At 43.4% G+C, this 17,924-nt stretch overlaps 9 protein-coding genes across 9 annotated transcripts; 6 read left to right on the plus strand and 3 right to left on the minus strand.

The window, feature by feature from the left end:
• Positions 1 to 368: 368 nt before the first annotated feature.
• V865_004076 (uncharacterized protein) lies at positions 369 to 1,831 on the plus strand (the record flags this gene model as incomplete). Its single annotated transcript, XM_066227861.1, has 7 exons — positions 369 to 504; positions 565 to 839; positions 942 to 1,141; positions 1,243 to 1,315; positions 1,379 to 1,465; positions 1,553 to 1,682; positions 1,758 to 1,831. 7 exons carry the CDS (start codon positions 369 to 371, stop codon positions 1,829 to 1,831), a joined length of 975 nt encoding a protein of 324 aa, XP_066083958.1.
• Positions 1,832 to 1,858: 27 nt separating this feature from the next.
• V865_004077 (uncharacterized protein) lies at positions 1,859 to 3,325 on the plus strand (the record flags this gene model as incomplete). Its single annotated transcript, XM_066227862.1, has 5 exons — positions 1,859 to 1,891; positions 1,950 to 2,025; positions 2,081 to 2,216; positions 2,279 to 2,330; positions 2,390 to 3,325. 5 exons carry the CDS (start codon positions 1,859 to 1,861, stop codon positions 3,323 to 3,325), a joined length of 1,233 nt encoding a protein of 410 aa, XP_066083959.1.
• A 587-nt stretch (positions 3,326 to 3,912) lies between these two features.
• V865_004078 (uncharacterized protein) lies at positions 3,913 to 5,163 on the minus strand (the record flags this gene model as incomplete). The annotated part of the gene is made up of 8 exons (XM_066227863.1): positions 3,913 to 3,975; positions 4,062 to 4,163; positions 4,259 to 4,355; positions 4,447 to 4,559; positions 4,636 to 4,703; positions 4,789 to 4,847; positions 4,932 to 5,016; positions 5,088 to 5,163. 8 exons carry the CDS (start codon positions 5,161 to 5,163, stop codon positions 3,913 to 3,915), a joined length of 663 nt encoding a protein of 220 aa, XP_066083960.1.
• A 289-nt stretch (positions 5,164 to 5,452) lies between these two features.
• V865_004079 (uncharacterized protein) lies at positions 5,453 to 7,731 on the plus strand (the record flags this gene model as incomplete). Its single annotated transcript, XM_066227864.1, has 8 exons — positions 5,453 to 5,493; positions 5,660 to 5,933; positions 6,081 to 6,317; positions 6,406 to 6,491; positions 6,553 to 6,658; positions 6,733 to 7,071; positions 7,152 to 7,275; positions 7,415 to 7,731. The coding sequence occupies 8 exons, from the start codon at positions 5,453 to 5,455 to the stop codon at positions 7,729 to 7,731; spliced, it is 1,524 nt and encodes a 507-aa protein (XP_066083961.1).
• A 284-nt stretch (positions 7,732 to 8,015) lies between these two features.
• V865_004080 (uncharacterized protein) lies at positions 8,016 to 9,692 on the minus strand (the record flags this gene model as incomplete). Its single annotated transcript, XM_066227865.1, has 7 exons — positions 8,016 to 8,208; positions 8,327 to 8,496; positions 8,576 to 8,716; positions 8,864 to 9,072; positions 9,232 to 9,525; positions 9,602 to 9,635; positions 9,690 to 9,692. 7 exons carry the CDS (start codon positions 9,690 to 9,692, stop codon positions 8,016 to 8,018), a joined length of 1,044 nt encoding a protein of 347 aa, XP_066083962.1.
• A 213-nt stretch (positions 9,693 to 9,905) lies between these two features.
• On the plus strand, positions 9,906 to 12,097 carry V865_004081 (uncharacterized protein; the record flags this gene model as incomplete). The annotated part of the gene is made up of 6 exons (XM_066227866.1): positions 9,906 to 10,202; positions 10,292 to 10,396; positions 10,467 to 10,723; positions 10,783 to 10,953; positions 11,011 to 11,700; positions 11,773 to 12,097. The coding sequence occupies 6 exons, from the start codon at positions 9,906 to 9,908 to the stop codon at positions 12,095 to 12,097; spliced, it is 1,845 nt and encodes a 614-aa protein (XP_066083963.1).
• Positions 12,098 to 12,284: 187 nt separating this feature from the next.
• V865_004082 (uncharacterized protein) lies at positions 12,285 to 12,840 on the plus strand (the record flags this gene model as incomplete). Its single annotated transcript, XM_066227867.1, has 2 exons — positions 12,285 to 12,513; positions 12,608 to 12,840. The coding sequence occupies 2 exons, from the start codon at positions 12,285 to 12,287 to the stop codon at positions 12,838 to 12,840; spliced, it is 462 nt and encodes a 153-aa protein (XP_066083964.1).
• Positions 12,841 to 13,520: 680 nt separating this feature from the next.
• On the minus strand, positions 13,521 to 15,992 carry V865_004083 (uncharacterized protein; the record flags this gene model as incomplete). Its single annotated transcript, XM_066227868.1, has 7 exons — positions 13,521 to 13,852; positions 13,942 to 14,442; positions 14,501 to 14,768; positions 14,839 to 14,936; positions 15,008 to 15,138; positions 15,227 to 15,390; positions 15,450 to 15,992. 7 exons carry the CDS (start codon positions 15,990 to 15,992, stop codon positions 13,521 to 13,523), a joined length of 2,037 nt encoding a protein of 678 aa, XP_066083965.1.
• A 263-nt stretch (positions 15,993 to 16,255) lies between these two features.
• On the plus strand, positions 16,256 to 17,769 carry V865_004084 (uncharacterized protein; the record flags this gene model as incomplete). The annotated part of the gene is made up of 7 exons (XM_066227869.1): positions 16,256 to 16,505; positions 16,574 to 16,614; positions 16,681 to 16,820; positions 16,883 to 17,036; positions 17,105 to 17,153; positions 17,214 to 17,404; positions 17,482 to 17,769. The coding sequence occupies 7 exons, from the start codon at positions 16,256 to 16,258 to the stop codon at positions 17,767 to 17,769; spliced, it is 1,113 nt and encodes a 370-aa protein (XP_066083966.1).
• Between the last annotated feature and the right edge of the window lie 155 nt (positions 17,770 to 17,924).

Below are 17,924 nucleotides of genomic sequence, written 5' to 3' on the forward strand. Positions count from 1 at the left end.
GTGGTATATATGATAGCTGATTGGGTACGCAGAGACGATAGAGAGATGATCATGGGAACTTGAGGTTGCTCTACATGGTCATGCTACGTATGGTGGACGTGCAGATCACCTTCGCTATCTAATTGCGTTGCCCACATAGAAGTAGTAGATCCACCCACGTGATAATGAGCTTTGACGCGTTGTGCCTGAATTCTCGACTATCTATCTCAAGTCTCAGTCTCAGGTTGAGAAATGAACAAGACCAAGGATTCGTAACGTATACAGCCTATATAGACAGCATACCTATTTCCTCGTCTTCCTCTCTTCGACATCTCCTATCCTAGACGGTAGCTGCTATCTGCTGGTGAGATACGGTATCAGCCCTCAAAATGTCACAGTCTCTCCCCCAATCGCAGAGATACGATGACTACACATTCGAGCCCACTCAACTTTCCCAGCCGTACTTCAGTCAGACCCAAAACAGCACATTCGCTAATAGTCAGGTAGAACCAAGGAGGAAGTATTGTAAGTGTTCCCACACCATTCTTACATCTGGTCTGGTCTAATCTTTCCGACATCATACAGGGGCAATATTCATACCTACTCAATCAGAAAGGGACATATTGAAGATCCCATGGTCAAAACCCTCCATTCAACTAGGAAGGGGACCAAGGGTATTATCAAAGAACGATGTGATCCTTCCTGAGAAAAGAATCTCAAATATACATTGTAAGATAACATTGGGAATCCAAGGTCCGAATGGAAGTGGTTCATCTATACCAACAATTCAGTCTTGGAAAGATGGTGAGGCAGAACCGGAAGTTTGGATAGAAGATTTGAAAAGTAGTAACGGAACTTTTGTATGTTTATCTTTCTTCAGCCATGAATGTTGCATTCGCTTCTCTGTCTCTCTGTGTATGTGTGAAAGGTCCGAAATTGCTGATAGGCCTAAATCAAATTAGATCAATGGAACAAGAGTGACCAGTCGAAGGATGCTCATTCATGGTGATGAGATTTCACTCGGTCATTCGGGAACACTAGATAATCACGATGTCAGGTATATCTTCCGTTCGGTAGGTGGGAAAGGGGCAAAGATGGGCCAAGGAAGTAGTAAACATGATATGGTTGGAGCGGTCTATGAAAGGTATCAAGTTTTGGATAGGTGCGTGGGAACTCATTCCTTATGATCATCAGACAACCAACTGATGCGTATCTCGATTCTACCCTCCTCTCCGTCATTATGATTTGGTATCATCCCAACAGACTCGGTAAAGGTACTTTTGCAGAAGTGAGGAAAGCTGTAGATGTAGAAACAGGTGCTCTAAGAGCTATTAAGGTGAGCTGCTTAGTTCTCCTTAAATCTCGCTACATTCGCTGATACCGTCAATTATGCATTCAGCAAATCATCAAACATCGATTTGCAGGAAACGACAAAACTCTAGAATTTTTCCATCGTGAAATCGAGATTACCAAAAGTTTAGAACATGTATGTGTATTAATGTACCAACCCTTTCCTTCGAAAGCCTTCCATTGCTGATCTTCCCTGTTTGATTCGTTGTGTATGTGTATATAGGAAAACATATGTCGATTGTTAGATTATTATGAAGATCCACAGCATATCTGTCTGGTATTGGAATACATTGATGGAGGAGATTTATTGGACTATATTATGAATTGGCCTAATGAGACTGGAGGTGGATTACGTGAGTGGTCTTTGATGTAATTGAGAAATTGCATAGTATAGCAATCCGTGAGCTGACTGCATTCATCCTGACCAGCTGAACATCATGCCGCAGAACTGAGTGTGCAGATCTGCAGAGCTATGGCGTACACAGTGAGTGTAATCCCCTAATGATGGAGCTGATCTGTGTAGCATTCTATGGGCGTCACACATCGAGATCTTAAGCCGGAGGTGAGCATTGTGAATTCATTGAGTGTGATGGTGAAATGATGCTGATATCAAGTCACAGAATATACTTCTTACGAGGGAAACGAACGATGCGCCGGTACAAGTGAAAATCGCAGATTTTGGTTTAGCCAAAATGGGTATGTCCATTGTTTCCCTATAGTATAACGGTTGATTGACCTTCTTGACTTTTAGTCCACGCTGAAACCATGCTCACCTCGATGGTCGGAACACCACAATACCTCGCGCCGGAAGTGGTGATGCAAACGAAACAGCAGCCTGGATATGAAAATGTCGTGGATTCATGGTCTATAGGTATTATTGTGTACAGGTAAGCTGCGCAAAGAAAGCTATATTGACACTGAAGCCTAGCTGACATTTTTGTTTGTGTAGTATGATGACCAAAGCATTACCTTTTGACGAAGATGGAGATGCTCCCATGGAAGTAAGTGGAGCATCTGTAACAATTCAAGATGATGATCTTGACTGAAATGCTTGAACTAGAAACGCATCATAGATCGATTTACTCAACCTGCCGATACTGAACTACTCGTTCGACTGGGTATAAGCGATCTCGCCATTGACTTCGTCTCGGGTTTGTTAGCTAAAGATCCAAGACAGAGATTGACAATGAGACAGGCATTAGATCATGAATGGTTATCTGGACCAAGCTCGCAAATTAGTGAAAGTCAAGTACCTGCGTCACAAGCTCTCGGTGGTGACTCCGTATGGTCAATTGAATCGTTTGATGATCAATTTCCTTTGGATCAAAATTCCAACCAGGATGGGTATTCGAGCGATCCACTCAATGGCAATGACGAAAATCTTGATGGATCGACGGAAGATATAGGTAGATGGTCTAGACCCATGACTGCCTCTGGAACGAATTACGAATCGTTAGGTGAATATGGATCTGAAGAAAGTTTCAGTCAACCCATGGGAAATCTACATTTGAACACTCCATTAATCGAGAGGAGGTTACCACCTACAAATATGAAAGATCAATTACCGAGTTCACCGCCTCTCTCTTCTTCTTCCAATTTACCAGTGATGAATGTTGCTTTACAACAACAGCAACAGCAGCAGCAAGAAGAAAAGGAAGTTGACATGGATGGTGGATTACCTACTCCCATCACACCAAAACTTAGCAATGGCAATGATGAAGACATCAGTATGAATGGAAATGGAATTAGGAATGGGACTGCTATGTTGGTTGCAAAGCGAAAGAATCCAGATGAGAATCAAGGATTTAGTTCAGGTAGTTTATCACCTCCACCGATGAGGAGTGAAGGCAATCACCAAGTAGAAGTAGTAGAAGAAGAACGGGGAGAAAAGGAGAAAAGGAAGAAGGAAAAAGCAAAATCTACTTCACCTAGAACGTTACCTACGAGACAATCTACGAGGACTACCAGACCGAGAAAATCAATGAGGTTGGCTTGATTGGTCTTTGACTTGATACTTTGATCACATTGGAGGAATCTTTGATGCAAGATGAGGGAAAGGTTGGATGTAGAAGGAAGGTCAAGACAGGTCCATGAATTACCATTGTCGATGGGATGGAACACCAAAAGGATGGGAAGATTGAATCAAGGTTAAAGATCAAGGTATAAATGCAAGAGTGAATCTTATCGTTCGTCATGATTTTAGTACTAGTATGATCGTTGATCATCAATCATATTGTATAGAATGTTGATTGATCAACTGGACATATCCTATCATCACTTTGTATATACGATATTTTACGCTATTCTCTTCGGGAAGAAGAGTGATTCACTTGTTCATTCATATGTGAAATATCCGATATTGATTTTCTATCCTATCCCTATTTTTATTCATACAAGATTAAGTCTTCGCTATCATAGTGGATAACAATGATCTTATACTTCTCATGTTTGAACGATCATATATGTTTATACATATGATACATTCCTTGTTCGTATTATTATGCAATATATGTAAGATCAGGTATTGGAATGGTACAAGACAGCACTGCTACTATCGATTCCTGTATGATACCAAACTATAGGTCATATACGGGATATCCTCAGGACTGATAGTAATTCACGACCTGCACGACGTTTGATGATCTCCTAGAAACGTAACCATATGATTTTAATCCAAAATTAGAAATTGTAAATCGAAAGATTGGTTCGTATGATATAAGGCTTTGACTCACCTTACATACCAAACCTTTCGATTCCATTTTACGAGTGATCTCCAAAGGTTTATTCTGTATGACAGTGACGAGGTACATCTTTCCTATGGGTGAGAGCAATTCCTAAACACCATATCATACGTATACAGCCAGTATCAGTATGACTATGAACGTATACGCCTATTTGGATTTTTTTGGTGATGAGTTAATTGACTTACAGGTAATTTATCTAATATCACATCCGTAATGATCATACCGTCCTGCCCACCAGCCCAAGCACCACCTATGTCCCTTTGATTTTGAGTATCCATAAGCCTAACATGAAAGAGTCAGGTTGAGCTCTTCAAGACAGACTCGACGTAAGATATATAGAGTGTATGTACGAAATGCAGGTATACGGACTCACTCGGTCATACCTGTTGGTACGTACGGTGGATTGAACACCAATATATCGATATTGCTCTTCAGTCGGTGTAGTAAAGGGTCGAGAAGATGACATAGGATTGGATTGAGTGATATCTACGAGGTTGATCAGCAAACGTATCAGTTCTAATCAAAGACGGTGAGATCATAGATAGAACTATTCTGAACTCACCTCATTAGCTTGAGCTGTCCGGAGTGTTACTTCGCATGCATATCTGTTTATATCTGTTGAAATGATCACTGAACGGATCGATCAAGTTGAAGTGAATCATATCAGCATTAAGTTGATCTGTTATTCGTGTTCGTATTGGCATTAACAACCTACAACTTGAACTTGGTCCTACCAATTGCGATAAGAAGGTAGATGCTATCCCGGATCCTGATCTACTTTCAATCGTACATAACGATATCATCGTTAGTCTTTGTTCATATCTGACGGTTTAGTACATGGCGAAATGCGATAATCACCCTATCTCAACGCATATTGTAGGTTGATCATCCCTTATAAGCTGAGCATCCAGTTCTAACGCATCGAGAAGGATGAACGAGTCCTCTGCTCAGTATGACTCAAATCAGTACACAGTTGATGGCTAGATCGTGGATTATGAGATAAAGTCGACTCACCAGCAGGCTCATACACATGCTCATAGTCTTCCTCTGTGAGATGCGCTATATTAGGTGTCGGTAGTGATATTGACATTCCATCGAGCAGATCTGTTCTTTGAAGAACATCAAAAGTCTACAGAAATCAATATCTTATCTTTTTGACTTTTGTTGATCTTTCGTTCGAGCCCGTGAAGACATTACGTAATGTGACGACCCAAACGAGATGATACGCGCGCACGTACCGCTCCCACTCCTGCACTGTCTCTAATCTTAGATCGTCATCGACAACTCCCTCATTGACAACATCTCACAGCTCACAGCTACTCCCATCTTCTCTTCACTCTCTAGTCCTATCACCCACACTCCACACCCCACACTCCAAGATGCCAGGCCAACAGGGAATGCACAACTTTAGTACAATCCTGTGAGTGTCATCGATCTACAAGAGAGAATATCATCATACCCCGAATCACTGATGAATATCCCTTGCCTTGTTATCCGTCAAATAGGAAACGACTTGAAGGTATATATCTTTCCATCTCATTGTCAACCTTTGGGTGACTTGGATAATGACATTTGCACCTATGTAGCCGTAACAAGTCGCCTCGAGGATGTAGCAGTCTCTTCCTCTTCACCAGCGCCCACATCCTCCCTCAGGTCCCCAACAGCTGCAGCTCACGAGAACCTCGCACCTACCTCTTCAGCCGGTGCTGGCGGTGCTCCGCCACCACCACCTCCCCCCCTCCTCCAGCTGAAGAAGCCATCACTCCTGCAGTAAAAGCTTACCAAGATGAGATTATCGATGGAGCGCTGCAAGAGTTTATTGAGAAGTCGAATGAATTAGGTGGACTGGTCCAACAGCATGTGAGTATCTCTCAATTCAATGTTCACACTCCTTCTACTTATCTCATGCACCGTCTCGTTGGCGGATGAGAATGGAAAATACAAGCTACTCACCTTCCATGTCCTTGGTATGAATCGCTTGAATTCAAGCTGATGTGCCAAACCCAGTCATCCCTCCTTCCAGCACTGTGTGACGCCCAATTACAATTCCTCAAGTTAGCTTCCAACCATTCCAAACCTTCTACTCCTACTGCACTCGGTCCGCTACTCGAGCCTCAAGGTAAAGCCATCCAAGCTATCTTAGAGACCAAGGATAAGCTCTCGAGATCGAAGGAAGGTAGAGATTGGAATGTCTGTTTCAACGTTTTGGGTGAAGGTGTCCCAGCATGGGGTTGGGTTCAGGTTGTAAGTGATGTGACAGACCTAGAACTCTCTCCAAGGTCTTGATCATGAGCGACGACGGCTGACCTATGTATTCGATATTCATTCATAGGAACCTGCTCCAGCACCTTTCGTAGCTGAGATGAAGAATGCTGCTCAGTTTTGGTCCGATCGAGTGATCAAGCAATACAAGGATACGTAAGTCAACATCACCTTTATATCTACCGATGATCACAAGTAAACTTATAACTCTGAGTAGTAACCCTACCGCCGTCGCCTGGGCTAAAGCCTTCGCTCAATTGTTGACCTCGCTTCAAGCCTACGTCAAGCAGTGGCACACCACCGGTGTGGCTTGGAACCCTAAAGTGAGTGCCACCATATCATACAATAGCGCATGATTTCGATGTTATTGCTTAGCTGACCATCTATCATATTTCAGGGCTCTCCCGCACCATCTTCAATCCCTTCTGCGTCCTCCTCTTCCTACGCCCCACCGCCCCCTCCTCCACCTCCAGCCGCGTCCAAAGCCCCCGCCCCAGCTGGAGGAGCAGGAGGTACAGCCGCTTTACTTGCCGATCTGAATAAGGGCGGAGCAGTCACAGCAGGACTCAAGAAAGTGGACGCATCTCAGATGACTCATAAGAATCCCGACCTTCGATCATCTTCGGTCGTTCCTGACAACGCTAGGAAAGCACCTCCTTTGAAACCTAAACCTGGAGCCGCGCCTGCCAAGAAACCTGCCAAATTGGAACTGGAAGATGGTAATAAATGGATGATTGTGAGTAGATACTTTCCTCTGATGTCTTCAATCTGGGAGAAATGGAAGCTGAATCCGAATGCTGATCATGCCCGTTATAGGAGTATCAAGAGGACAACAAGAACATTGTCATTGATCAGACTGAGTTGCACCAAACGGTGCATATCTTCAATTGCAAGAATTCGGTAGTAAAGATCTCGGGTAAAATCAATGCTGTGACTATGGGTGAGTGATCCAGTCTGCTTGTTACGTTGTCAACGCTCCACAACGCGCAAAAAAAAAAAAACTTTAGCCGCTCGGGGTGATCGGTGTGGGGTTAAATTTATCATGAAGGCGTCTGCTAATATGATTCGCATTCAAATAGTCGGATGCAAGAAAACCGCCGTAGTACTCGATTCAGCCGTCTCCTCATTATCTATAACATCCTCGCCGTCATTCGAAGTTCAAATCACAGGTCAAATCCCAACCATCCAAGTGGATACTACCGATTCGGGACAGATCTACCTCTCTAAAGAATGTATGAACACTGTCGAAATTATCACTTCGAAAACTTCTTCTCTGAATATATCTGTACCTACAGGACAAGATGGTGATTTCGAAGAGAAACCTGTACCGGAACAGATGAAATCTAAGATTGTAAATGGGAAGTTGGTGACTGAGATTATCGAACATGCTGGTTAGATCATACCTTATTTACATACAAGTGGGAGGAAGGAGTTTTTGTATATAGAATTTATATGAGTATAAAGAAGTTGTGTTTTTTTGCTCTTTGCATGAATTTGTTTATTCGGATCAACGTCTTGCAGGATGATTGTACATGAGGTGACATGAAAATGCATTGATTTGACATGATGTTTCGATGCCTTCGTTGTTGTTGATACTGACTCTTATGAATGCAATACTTTAACTTGATGTACTATACAGTATCCGTGTATCGTTATCTAGTCTACTCATAATAATTCTCCTCATATAGACCCAGCAGCTCTAAACAATGTAATGGCTTTATCATCACCAGCCACAGCAAACTGTTTACCAGCTGCGAAAGTATCAGAAGCAGCAGGTTGCCAGGCGAATCCCCATATTTCAGATGTACCTGTTGATGTAGATACGCAGGATCGTTGGCCTACATCCCAAAGTTTGATCATACTGTCTGCGCCACTGTGATACACAATATACAATATGACGAACAAGTCAGCGGATCCAATTCGACCCCACGTAAACCCACATCTCTGGGAATTATGGGTAAGGCAATAAGGTGCTTTGATACGGTACTCACCCACTACCCAACAATTTACCATCCGGACTAGCATCCACTTTCAATACCCAACTTTGATGTCCCTGCATCATCGCCACTGCACCTTCACCTTTTCCACCTGATCCTGAAGTTGAACCTGCTCTTACGTCGTATAGAACTATTAGATGATCGTCTGAACCGGAATAAAGCCACTAGAAGCAAAACAAAGATAGACTTAGCACGACTGATATCTTCATATAGGAGGTAGGAGGTGGGAAGGAATCTACGTACCTGGGAATCGGGTGACCAAGTTATCGTCCTAACGGCTTTATTATGTGATGTATAAGTTGCAACTATTGATTGGGTCTCTACGTCCAGCACTATCACTTGACCTTGTTCGGTCGACAGAGCAAGGGATTGACCATCTGGCGACTGAGGAGAAACAACATATGATAATTAGCTCATCTCATGGAAGTTAAGATATACTTGAGGGAAGAGACAACCCAAGGGGTCGAGGTGTATGAAATCACATTCGCCAAAAATTGAATAGGAAATATCATAAAAGTATACTATACTTACAAATTGTAAATCCATCCCAAATTTCCCTTTACCAGTATCTACAATCTTACCATTCCCACCCAATCCACCTCTCTTATTATTCCCGTTGACCCCTTCTCCTTCTTGAGGTGAAAGCTGGTCGATCGATCGGATAGCCAATTTGGATGATCGACCTGACCAGGCCCAACATTTATTCTGAGGGTGAATCGCCGATGTGAATGCTGGTAGTTCTGTAATGATACAATGGACATATCAGCATGATGACTGAATAAGAAATATAGCAACGATATAGATATGGACCAAGTTGCATTCACGAGGTCATAATAGATTTAAATCCCAATAAATAAGATATATCCCACCATGATTTTCACATTGATAGGATCACTCACCTTTCTCGCCCTCACCTACAGTCTCTCTACCCGTCTCTACCTTACCGACCACCTCCCCATTCTCAATATCAATCAACACGACCGTCCCGTCCAGACTCGTCGACAGAGCATACCTCCCATCCTCCGTAACGGATATCGAAGAGATAGCTAGAGGGTTGGAAGTAAGATCGTATATGGGTTTTGTCGATAATTCAGATTCGGTAGGATCCCATATACGTAGATGACCGTCTGCTGAACCTGAGAGGAGCTTGTTGGTTGATGTCCATTTTAATGCCCAGATCGAATCGGGTAATACTACGGTATTGATAGCTCGATCAGTCATAGGTCGATGGCACCAAGGTACGAAGGAAGACAGAGAGGGTTAGCTTACATGGTGTTGATTCTTGTTGTAAGTATGATAGTGACTATGCATCGCTATTCAGCTAGCGTTCAAAGAGTTGGAATTAGCTGCTGCTCACCATCTTTGATACTTGCGTAGTCCCTTGCTATATACTAAGCGGTGATGAAAAGAACTCGAAGAGGAGAAACAGGAAACAAGTAACAAGATGAAGATGGTTTCCGCCGGTTAACATGGAACTTCAACAACGTCATTCCTCATTTGCTCTCTCTCTCATTCTTTCATCTCATCTCATAATTCTCTTTCTCCTATTCACGATATCCGATAGACGCATTCGATGATACCCAAAGCGTTCATCCTCGCATTGCTAATCCGTACATTACTCACACTACCATTCCCTCAAACGTATTTCCAACCTGATGAATTCTATCAAGCGTTAGAACCTGCCCACAACTACGTCTTCGGATATGGTTATCTGACATGGGAATGGAGGGATTTACCTACCCCTCTCACAGGGAGTTGGTGGGATCTGTACGTGGTAGGAGGGAGGATGAGGGGATGGATTTGGCCTGGGGTGTTTGTAGGTGTTTATAGGGTCTTACAGATTACCGGACTGGATAAAACGGAATTGATTGTACGTTCAAGACTCGGAACAGCCTAATTAATCAGATATGATAGCAGAGATGGAGAGGATAAGGCTGATTCATTCCGTTGATCTTTTAGGTCATTTCTCCTAGGTTGATTGGTATTCTGGTAGCTGCATTGACGGATTACCATACCTACAAGTTGGCTTCGAAGCTACTAGGTCCAGGCGCTTCGTCTTCCGCTGTGAGCTGGTACTTTTTAACCTACTAAGTACGCTTTCGCCAGCTGACGATCCTGTATTGTATTGACACAGCTGTTCCTCTCCTTGACATCTCTCTTCAATGCACACCTACTGCCAAGATCATTGTCAACTTCCCCTGAAACATTGCTTACTACTATGGCACTATGTTATTTCCCATTACCATCCTTAATCCCACCCAAACCTTCAAGCGATAACCTGAAGCCTACCGCATTCGAGAAAGACAAGAAGCAGATTAGAACATTACAGAATCAAGCGAAACTAGACTATATCGCTATGGATAGGGATGTCCCCTCACTTTATCGCGTCATGTGAGTCGGCTCATCCGCATAGTGGATATCACGCAAGCTAATTCAACGAGGTCGCTTAGATGTACCGACAATCTCCCTTTGTCCATTATACTAGCTACGACAGCACTTTGTATAAGACCTACAACTATCTCTCTATGGATGTTTCTGGGTATCGACCTGGTCATCAGGACGCTGAGGAGCTCTGGGATTATAGCAAGTCTACGGGTCATTGCTATCGCAGCCATCAGCTTGTGAGTTGAGAATCTCTTCACGCATATGTGGGAGTTATATAGCTAAATCTGGGATAGTATCGCTACCTTCGCTGCATCCACTTATATCGACTACCACTTCACTGGTCGACTTTACTTCCCAGCCTTGACGTTCATCCATCACAACATCATCCGAAACGTTTCGTCCTTCTACGGTTCTACTAATCATCTATATCACCTGACCCAGTCTATCCCAATTATGCTGTTCCCAATATGGTTATGGTGGATCCAAGGATTTCTCGCATCTCTTATTCCATCCAGTATCCTTCCAGCTCGACTCAGGCAGCTACACTCATCTGAGCCTTCACGGTTGATGGCAAGGGCGGTAACATTCTCAATTGGTATATTGTCTTTCTCACCTCATTCAGAATGGAGATTCCTTCATCCTCTTCTTCCAACACTTTTGATCTTTGCCATACCATCACTTACAGCCTCTTATCGTCCCACGGTATTTGGCATCTACAGATTGTCCGATTCGATTCGACAGTACACTAGATTAACAAAAATTCCATTCTACCTGATGCTTCTGGCACCGATCGTACCATTTCTTTACCTCAACCTATTCCATGGAAAGGCTCAAGTGGAAGTGATCAATGTGCTTCGAGGAGGTCAGCTAGGAGAGGTCGGATCATTGGTAGCTTTGACTCCATGTCATTCAATACCTTGGCAAAGTCATTTACATCTCAAGGATATGGAGGGATGGTTCTTGACTTGTGAACCTCCGATAGGGTAAATAACTGTTCTTCTATCACCACCTGACTGATAAATCGTGACTGATACATAATTCTCCCATCACCTTAGTATCAACTCTGAGACACACCGTACTCAGCAATCCTTCTTCTACCAATCACCCGTGTCATACCTGCAAGAAGTCTTCCCATACCCTCCCGCCCAATTACATGAAATTGCCAATCTCACCGCCAGTCCGGCCAAACCTACTCATTTAGTACTTTTTGGTGAAGCTCTGAATAGAATGGAAACTATCAAAGGTGTATCTTCTTCTGTCAGCGATGAGTTGGTTCATCTTGGATATGAGCGTGTATGGTATGGCTGGAATGGGTTGGATCTCTTGCAGGACGAGGAAGAGAGGAAAGGTGGACTTACAGTGTGGAGGTTGATTACGTAATTATCTCTGTGTACTATGCCACATCTGAATCATCGATGAATTTTTGTAAACTCCGGTAAACGCCGACACCACGTTCGACATTGACGTTTTGTTGAATTTTGAGGTTTTTTGAACGTTGCTCTCTTTCATTTTATCTCATCTACCTTTAAAAACCAACAGTGGAAGAAGACTAATAAACATCCCCAAAATGTCTGACGCTGGATCTGAAACCGCTTCCAACCCCCCTGTCGAGGTCGAAGGTGCCGAAGTTGAAGTTGCCGACAAATCTGGACCTCTCTCCGTTGAGGATGCCCTCCAACAAGTCATCAAGACCGCTTTGGTTCACGATGGTCTCGCTAGAGGTTTGAGGGAATGTGCCAAGGCTCTTGATAAGAGGGAAGCTCATTTGTGTGTCTTGGTTGAGACCGTCACTGAGGGTGAGTCAGCATGCTTTCACACAAATTGCAATAATATGATGAATGTATTGGAAATGAGAAGGGGAATGCTGATTTTCATGTTGATGGTGTATAGCCGAATACCTCAAACTCATTGAAGCTCTCTGTGCCGAACACTCCATCCAACTTATCAAGGTTTCCGATGCCAAAGTCCTCGGTCAATGGGCTGGTCTCGCCAAGATTGACAGAGAAGGTAAACCCAGAAAGGTCGTTGGATGCTCTTGTGTAGTTATTACCAACTACGGTCAAGACTCCCCTGCTCTTCAAGTCCTCCTCGACTGTGAGTCAATCACTTCTTCGCATACATGAGAGAATATCAAATACTAATTTCTATTCAAATAATAGACTTCAAGACCCGATAAATGCATTGAATACTCTATCATCCAATATCATCCTCCGATCATCAACGTGAGTAATAATCTCATAATGTTCAATCATCTTTCATCGCAAGCCTAAGCCTGTACATCAACTTCGTTCCTTTCCCTTTTCCACATCCTGATGAATATGGGACTCCCTCTTCGCATTGTAAAGTGTCGACAATCCCTAGGAATCGAACCTACTCTCTTCGGAGGGCAATCCGCTGTCTGATCTATACCTCCTTTTTTCGGTGATCGTGATTTGAAATATCGGAAATTGGATTCGTACTGATTGATTCGTTGTTGAATTTACAGGTCTTCTCTTCTTTGCATCGCTTGTTGCTTGGTAGAAACGGTGTTGGGATGGCTGATAGATGATATATAGTATATGCATGGGTGTGGAAGCGTACATATAAAGGTCAATGTGGTGCAGTCAGCGATGCTCATGTCGGCTTGCAATCTCCTTGCACTTAAGACTGCTAACACCGTCGATCGTAATACCATGAAATGACTGATGACAACGATCAAAAGGACTAATATGACTTCACATTTTAAGACTTGCATATTGAGAGCAACCGATGAATGCAAGACACATCTTATCGTCAAATATGTTAATATGGAATATATATGTGATCACCAAATACCCAAAAAACTACCAAAAGTCCAAATCAAGCAAACCACACCAGTAGGTAAAATACCTATATAAACCAATAGATCCTGCCATAACCTCCTACCTAATCTTCTTTTCTGTAACTGTTTTTCTTTTCTCGCCAGTAATATATCTGTAGATGGGTCATTCAAACTGTTCGTCCTGTTATGCCCATGTCCATTCATCGTTGATGGTAATCTCCTTGAAGGAGTACTAGGGTTGTTCGTCTGGTCATGTTCGGATGTAGGGGTGTTTCGGGATGGGAAAATGATGGAGAGTGGAGATCGGACATGGAAGGTGATGATGAAGAATAGGGCTGTTTCCCATCAGACGTGTACAAATCAGCTTGACTCGTGGTCATCGAAGATGAAATAGTATTGTGTTCGTCGTAAAAGGGAAACTTACAAGGTAAGAACCATCCTACAGCCAATACACTCAACACACCAAGCAATTCAATCTTCTCAGCTATCCAACCACTTATACTAGCTACGAGCACTACCATTCCCCATATAGCTATTCCAACCCATTTACCAGCTTTCAATCTTTCACCTTGATCGACGCCCATCGAACGTAAGATCGTATCTCTACCTCTCAAGATCCACATGTTTGTCGAACCTAGGATGACCACGCACATTAAGATTCGTGAGATGTTCACCCATCCATCATCGGCGGGTAATCTTGCGAAAACGCCTGAGGGGGTGGTAGGACTTGATATGGGTGTTGGACTGGATTGGTCCAAGGGAGGTAAGAGGTAATAAGGAACCAGGGCTAAAGGGAGACATAAGATGAGGATTAAGGAGGATGCGAGTAGACATGGGATAGGGAATGAAGTGCTTTTGGATCGAGCGAGTGAGGCGTGGATTGGTAAAGTGTTGATGTGAGGTGAGAAGAATATCGTCAAGGTGGCTAAGTTACACCTTTGTTGATTAGCAACATGATGGGTTTAAAATGACGATAGACTTACTCAATCCAGCACCTGCACTGCTCCCTCCTGCTAAACCAAATTTCCTCTTACTCAGCAAATGACCAAGGACTTCCGTGATCACCTCTCCGGTATTCTCTGATCCGTCCCCATCCCCATCTCCTATCGGTTGAGGAAGTTGCGAAGCCTTTTTGATCTCGACCGTTCGTCCAATCACTAAGAATGCTACGACCGGTAGTAACAAGGCGATGACTATGGGTGATCGTTTGAGCGATCTGGTCATTCGTGAGGGAAGGAGAGAAGGTAATAGCTGTATAGAGGATAAATCAGCTTGTTGCACTCGTTCGTATTCTAGATGAGAAGCGATAACCGACACTTACCGCTGAAGAAACGATTATCGTCCAAAATACTCTTGACTCAAAAACGGCGTTCTTAGGTAAATAGGTCTCGATAACTGGTTGAAGTAATGGATGAAGGGCTATAATGGATGCAGAGGGTCAATCAGCTTTCGTAAGGAGATACAGTAATACATGACGATGCGTCACTCACTCTCAATCCAACTGACCACTACGCCAAAGACAGCACAAACTACGAACCCTCTTCCAGTCCATAAACCGTATTTACCATATTTCGCGGTGACAGCTGCGAACACTTCTTCAAATGATGAGACCTTCAAGTACCTAGTGCAGCAATGCGCATAAGATGAGTCCAAGTTGCTCTCCGTATTCGGCTGAATGGTATTGGTAAATGATGAACACAATCACTTACCATGCTAGATAGACGATGACCACATGTGCACAAGCGGACAGTAATGCCAACACGCAGAAGACGGGTACGAAGAAGACTACACCGGCAGGCAGGAAGTTGTAAGGCAGTAATGCCAATAAGGGAAGGAGTGGGAGGGGATGAGCAAGGATCAACGGTGGTATGAGCTAGCAAAATTCATCATCAGTAACCATATCTCCATGTATCGGTAGCAGCTCGAACTCACCTCCAATAAGCCCTTCTCTTCCTTCTCTTCACCCTCATTCCATCTTCCCCTCCGTCTCCTTCTACCCTTCCTCTTATTCCTACCACTTGATCCAGACCCAGAACCATTGACCAGAGGATCCGAAACGTCAAATTCAAAATCTTCCGTGCCCGTCTCCTCATCATTCGTACTATGTCCATTATTATTTAAGAACGTCATTACTTCCTCTTCGTCGTACTCCTCATCGTCGTTATCCAATACTTCAAGTATAGAATCAGAGTTGAATGATCCTCCTGAGCCTGATCTCGAGCCTGAACCTTCAGCAGATGCAGGTATATCCTCAGAAGGCCTCTCGGTACCAGTTGGAGTGATTGTATATCCTGTATCGGTCGGAGCTGTATTCAGATCGCTCTGTGATTCCGATGCTGCTGGATGAGATAGTACGTATTGGTTCGAGGTCAAGGGTGTGATAGGTGAGAACGAAGATGAAGATGAATGTACTCCCTGCTTCGGTGTGGGTGAAGCGGTAGGTGTAATTTGTGGATCCGGATCTTGCTGTGACATCTAACAGGTGGTTACACTGCTATCCTCTTGGCTTGTTGATGAGATGCGGTAAGTTGACAAGAAGAAGATGACTGGTAATGTTGAATGAGAACATGGGGTAGGAACGACAATAACAAATAGTTGCAGCTACGCGTTTGAAGGGAATGTCAATCAATGTAGCCTGAATTTCATTTCCCTGCAATTCGCGTAAATCAGGCAACATCACCACTAGCAACAAACGTTCTTCATACATTGATACACTTGCTAGAACCACCCCCGATGTCATGGCAGATCCAGACCCAGATCCAACGACTAGCCGACAAAGACAAAGTACGTTCAAGCGAAATGGCCATATAAACTATTTTCTACGATGTCTGAGGGCATTACCTACCGCTGCGCAGGGTAGCGACTCGAACAGGATCACAGCTGCTTTCTTCTGTATATCCGGGTTGGACCTTCTCGGTGCATTAGAAGATAAGACAACGAGGGAACAAAGGCATGGTTGGATAGAATGGATATGGTCATTACAGGCTCGTACGTTCTGCATAAATCTCTATCCCAACCTCGTAAGTAGATTGAAACTGATGGTCAGGTATAAATAGCTACGGGTGGATTCAGAGGTTCGACGTTTATGACTACTCCTGTACGTATATTCTCAATGGTACAACCTTCTAGGACACCATTGATTGGTTACTTTTGGTCTGCTTAGAACGACAAGACATCGCCTGCGCATATACCATCCACATACACCGCTCTGATGAGCTTAGCGATCCTTCGAGCACCCCTCGATCGACTGGATTTACCAGGATTGATCAAATTCTTCAAATCGTGTCAAGCGAATGACGGCTCGTAAGCCTTTCTTCACAACTGACGGGAGCAACACTGATTCTGACGTTGATGGTATATGTCAGATTCTCACCTGTACCAGGAGATGATATCTACCCTAACGAAGGGTTCCAAAGTGACGTGCGGATCAGTTATTGTGCGAGTGTGATTTCAGATATCATTGGTGATTTCTCGGGTATAGATATAGATCTAGCCAAGAGTTTCATAGGGAGATGCAAGGTGAGAATAGTCACTATTACTATTACTGATCCATGGATGGGTCCAGCTGATATATTTGGACTTGGTAGACATGGGAAGGAGCTTATGCCTCGAGACCTGGGGTTGTCGAAGCTCAAGGTGAATAGTCATCACCTTGAAACATGTTAAAAGCTACATTAACTAATTATAATATTCTAGGTGGTACGACATACTGCTCTCTCGCGACACTATCAATCCTCGACAGACACACGCAGACTCAACCTGAATGTCAGATTCTACCACAAGAAACGCTCAGATGGTTGATATCCCGTCAGATAGGTGGGTTCCAAGGTAGACCAGGTAAATTGGAGGATGTATGTTACTCGTTCTGGTGTGGTGGAGCTATCAGTGTGAGTAAGGAAGATCAGAATATCACAAATAGTATGCGATGTGTGCTAATCCAAAGCTGGTCATTTCCTGTCATCAGATCCTTGGTCATTCAAATCTGATCAACCGAGATGCAGATAGAACTTTCCTACTCTCAGCTCAATTCCCATTAGGTGGATTCGGTAAAGAACCTGAAGATTATCCTGATCCATTCCATTCATATTTGGCTCTAGCGGCTTTATCTCTCACTCATTCGGAACTCAATGCGAAAGATGATAATGATGGATTGGGGTTGAAAGCGTTGGATGTTACTTGGAATGTAAGTCTGGAGACTGCACAATGGTTGAAAGATGAGATATCACGGGTGAAAGGCGTATCACAATCGTGAAGATGACTGGTGTAAGGATTCGTTCAGATGTAGAACACAAGAACGAAATGTACATACATACATATATTGTAAATATAGAAGAAACAACTTTATACCCCGCATAAACAGTACGTTAAAAATGATGAATAATGTAACAACCAAATCAAGTTGAATAA

The sequence above is a fragment of the Kwoniella europaea genome, chromosome 1 (genome assembly GCF_036810445.1).
Source record: "Kwoniella europaea PYCC6329 chromosome 1, complete sequence".
In the NCBI taxonomy this organism is placed as follows: domain Eukaryota; kingdom Fungi; phylum Basidiomycota; class Tremellomycetes; order Tremellales; family Cryptococcaceae; genus Kwoniella; species Kwoniella europaea.